Source organism: Bidens hawaiensis, unplaced genomic scaffold (assembly GCF_021521415.1).
Source record: "Bidens hawaiensis isolate Kalapana, Puna unplaced genomic scaffold, B.hawaiensis_p1.1 tig00000458_1, whole genome shotgun sequence".
Taxonomy (NCBI): Eukaryota; Viridiplantae; Streptophyta; class Magnoliopsida; order Asterales; family Asteraceae; genus Bidens; species Bidens hawaiensis.
The window spans coordinates 955,030-957,591 of record NW_027491030.1 but is presented as its reverse complement, the minus strand read 5'-3'; the positions used below and the strand labels follow the sequence as shown (position 1 = coordinate 957,591).

Below are 2,562 nucleotides of genomic sequence, written 5' to 3'. Positions count from 1 at the left end.
CGAACGTTATGGTGAGAGATGCAGATCTTGAAGTATTATTAACAAGATCCCCACATCTTGAGTAGATATCTATCGAATGCACCAGCTCCTAGACCTGTATTCGTGTTGGTGGATGACAACTAAACTTAAAACAAATGGACATATAGTTCTGTAAGGGTCACCTAATAGACTCACACTCTACCGATTCTAAAAGAAGCCAATATATGTGGACAGTTCATCAAAATTAGCAAACTGAAAAATAAAATTTAGTCATGGTATATTGAAATGTGAATTAAAGTACGACCAGCTTCACGCCTGGTGGCTTCAATGGAATGATTCTTTTCAGTTGGCGCTTAGCAGAAGATCGAGCTTTTTTCTCCATGTCCTTTGGAGGTGCGAACACATACCCAACCGGAACGCGTGTATCAATCACTAATTTCTTGAGTGCAGCTGCATGGTCAATTACATATGAAACAAGTTCGAGATCACTGCTTCGACTATAATACCTCAAAATTTTGAAAAACTTGAGGTTTTGAAGGGGATGATCAGTAGCAACACGCCTCGCTTTCCTTCTGCTTTTGTTTGGGGAAAACCAACGTAGCTGCAAATTAAGACCAATGGTATTTTTCTTCTTAGTTGACTACATTTTAACATTATTAACATATGCAGTTAAAGGAACTTATTAATCAAATGGACAAATGTACCTCAACTATAAAAGTCTCTAAGTTTGGACATGCCCGGCAATGGAAACAAAGTCTAGTAGAGAATAATCTTTTTCAGCAGTGATTATCAGTGTCAGTACCCGGACATTTGGTAATTGAGGAATGTTATGAAGCTTTGTTGTCTGCAAAAGAAGGAAACATTTAATCTCCATATGACTATATACACATAATTCGGGTTGAACTACAAACCTTTGGACCATATATGTCGAAAGTAACATCCTGCAGGGACGAATAACTAGAAGATAACTTGCTGAACACATCTTCCAACCCGAACAGTCCACTTATATTGGCTTCTTTAAGTGTTGCAAGACGTAAGTCCATTCGGTGACCGTCGTAGATGAATGATTCAAGGTCAAAGTCAGATAAATAAAGGGATTCAAGATCAAGACAGAACGTTATCTTAAAATGTTTTAAATTAAGTCGTCGTCCACCAACACGAATATGAGTCAAGAATCTGGAGCCGTCTATAGATATCGACTCAAGATGCGGAGATCTCTTTAATAATACTTCAAGATCTGCGTCTCTCACCACAACGTCAGTCAAGTAAAGTTTCTTTAAATACACTAGCTCAGCAAGCCTAGCATTTGATAATGTTATAACAAGGATATTGGTTTGCATATCTAGATCAAGAATCTCAACCTTTTTGTTTACTGCAAACTGGAGCCATTCATCAATAATTTCCGGAGTGAAAAAACTAGTACGAAAATTAATCCGGAATCTATGAATCACGGGATGGGTATGACGTCGGATGACACTGTCCACTTGCTCGATTTGCTTAGCATGCCTAGGATAGAAATTCACATTAGAAAAAAAGTTCAAGTCGGTTAATTGACACCACAAGAACCTCCAGTGTTTGCAAGCACAGCTCGTGGCCACAGCGTCTTTTACGGACAAAAGTGACAGTATCATAAGAAGAATTTCGTATGGCAGGTTGGTGATGGAAGTCTTTGATTTCGATTCTCCGTGACGCCCCTAATTCACAAAATGCAATTAGTCATCAGAAAAAGATAATCATAAAAATAACCATAAAAAGATGTAACAATTGAAAGGGTAAACAAATAATCACAAATAGATGTAAAGATAACCCTAAAGATTGAACATATAATTATCAAAACTAAAGAAATTGCATCGGCGAACAAATTTCAGTAGACGCAAACCTAGATCGTAAATTGTCCATTTTTTTGGAAGATCGGTATCTGAGTTTGACATAAACCTTAAAATTTTAAATGAATCCAATGTAACATCAACAGACACAGTCACACAACAAAACTAAATCCATCAAATTTACAAAATTTAGTCTGAAAATAAATTAGATCACCTTTTTAAGAGCAGATTGACGCTTTTGGTTCTTCATTTTGGATGATTAGATGAACAAGAAAATGACGAGAGCAGCCAAAGCTGAAGTGAAGTTGATGAAGAAATTTGATTTCAGGTCTTTAAGCGGTGGTTTTGACTTTTTTGACCAAAATTCCGGATATATAGTCATAGTGATATTTCTATGGCCTCTTCAATTGAAATTGGGCCTCGTTTGGGTCCATCAACTTTGATGTATAATTATTACCGAAACACACAGGATCATTAAAAGCCACTGAAGAGGTATGTACCCGCCTCAACACCGAGCAAGGCGGGTCAACCCACAAGATAAAGACATTATGAAGGCACAAAGCCAAAACCTATGCGCATGGCGCATACAAAACATGCTCAGGCATCATATGCCCAGGCACACATATGCTCGCGCATCACATATGCGCGCGGCGCATCAGCGCGCGGCGCATATCACATGCTCATGCATATCACACCTGCCCAGGCACACATATGCTCGCGCATCACATATGCGCGCGGCGCATCAGTGCGCGGCGCA

The 2,562-nt window shown here is 38.8% G+C and overlaps 1 protein-coding gene across 1 annotated transcript; it reads right to left on the bottom strand.

The window, feature by feature from the left end:
- Positions 1–271: 271 nt before the first annotated feature.
- LOC143625284 (FBD-associated F-box protein At5g38590-like) lies at positions 272–2,187 on the bottom strand. Its single transcript, XM_077095666.1, has 4 exons — positions 2,086–2,187; positions 891–1,673; positions 713–823; positions 272–619 (listed from the first exon to the last, which is right to left on the bottom strand). Exons 1-4 carry the CDS (start codon positions 2,185–2,187, stop codon positions 272–274), a joined length of 1,344 nt encoding a protein of 447 aa, XP_076951781.1.
- Positions 2,188–2,562: the final 375 nt, after the last annotated feature.

Excerpts from the sequence above, each read along its gene's own strand:
- LOC143625284 (XM_077095666.1), bottom strand. The coding sequence starts at position 2,187 with ATGACTATATATCCGGAATTTTGGTCAAAAAAGTCAAAACCACCGCTT. Across the intron at positions 824-890 it reads TCGACATATATGGTCCAAAG|ACAACAAAGCTTCATAACAT; the intron begins GTTTGTAGTTCA and ends CTTCTTTTGCAG. Across the intron at positions 620-712 it reads TTGTTTCCATTGCCGGGCAT|TCAACTAAGAAGAAAAATAC; the intron begins GTCCAAACTTAG and ends GTTAAAATGTAG.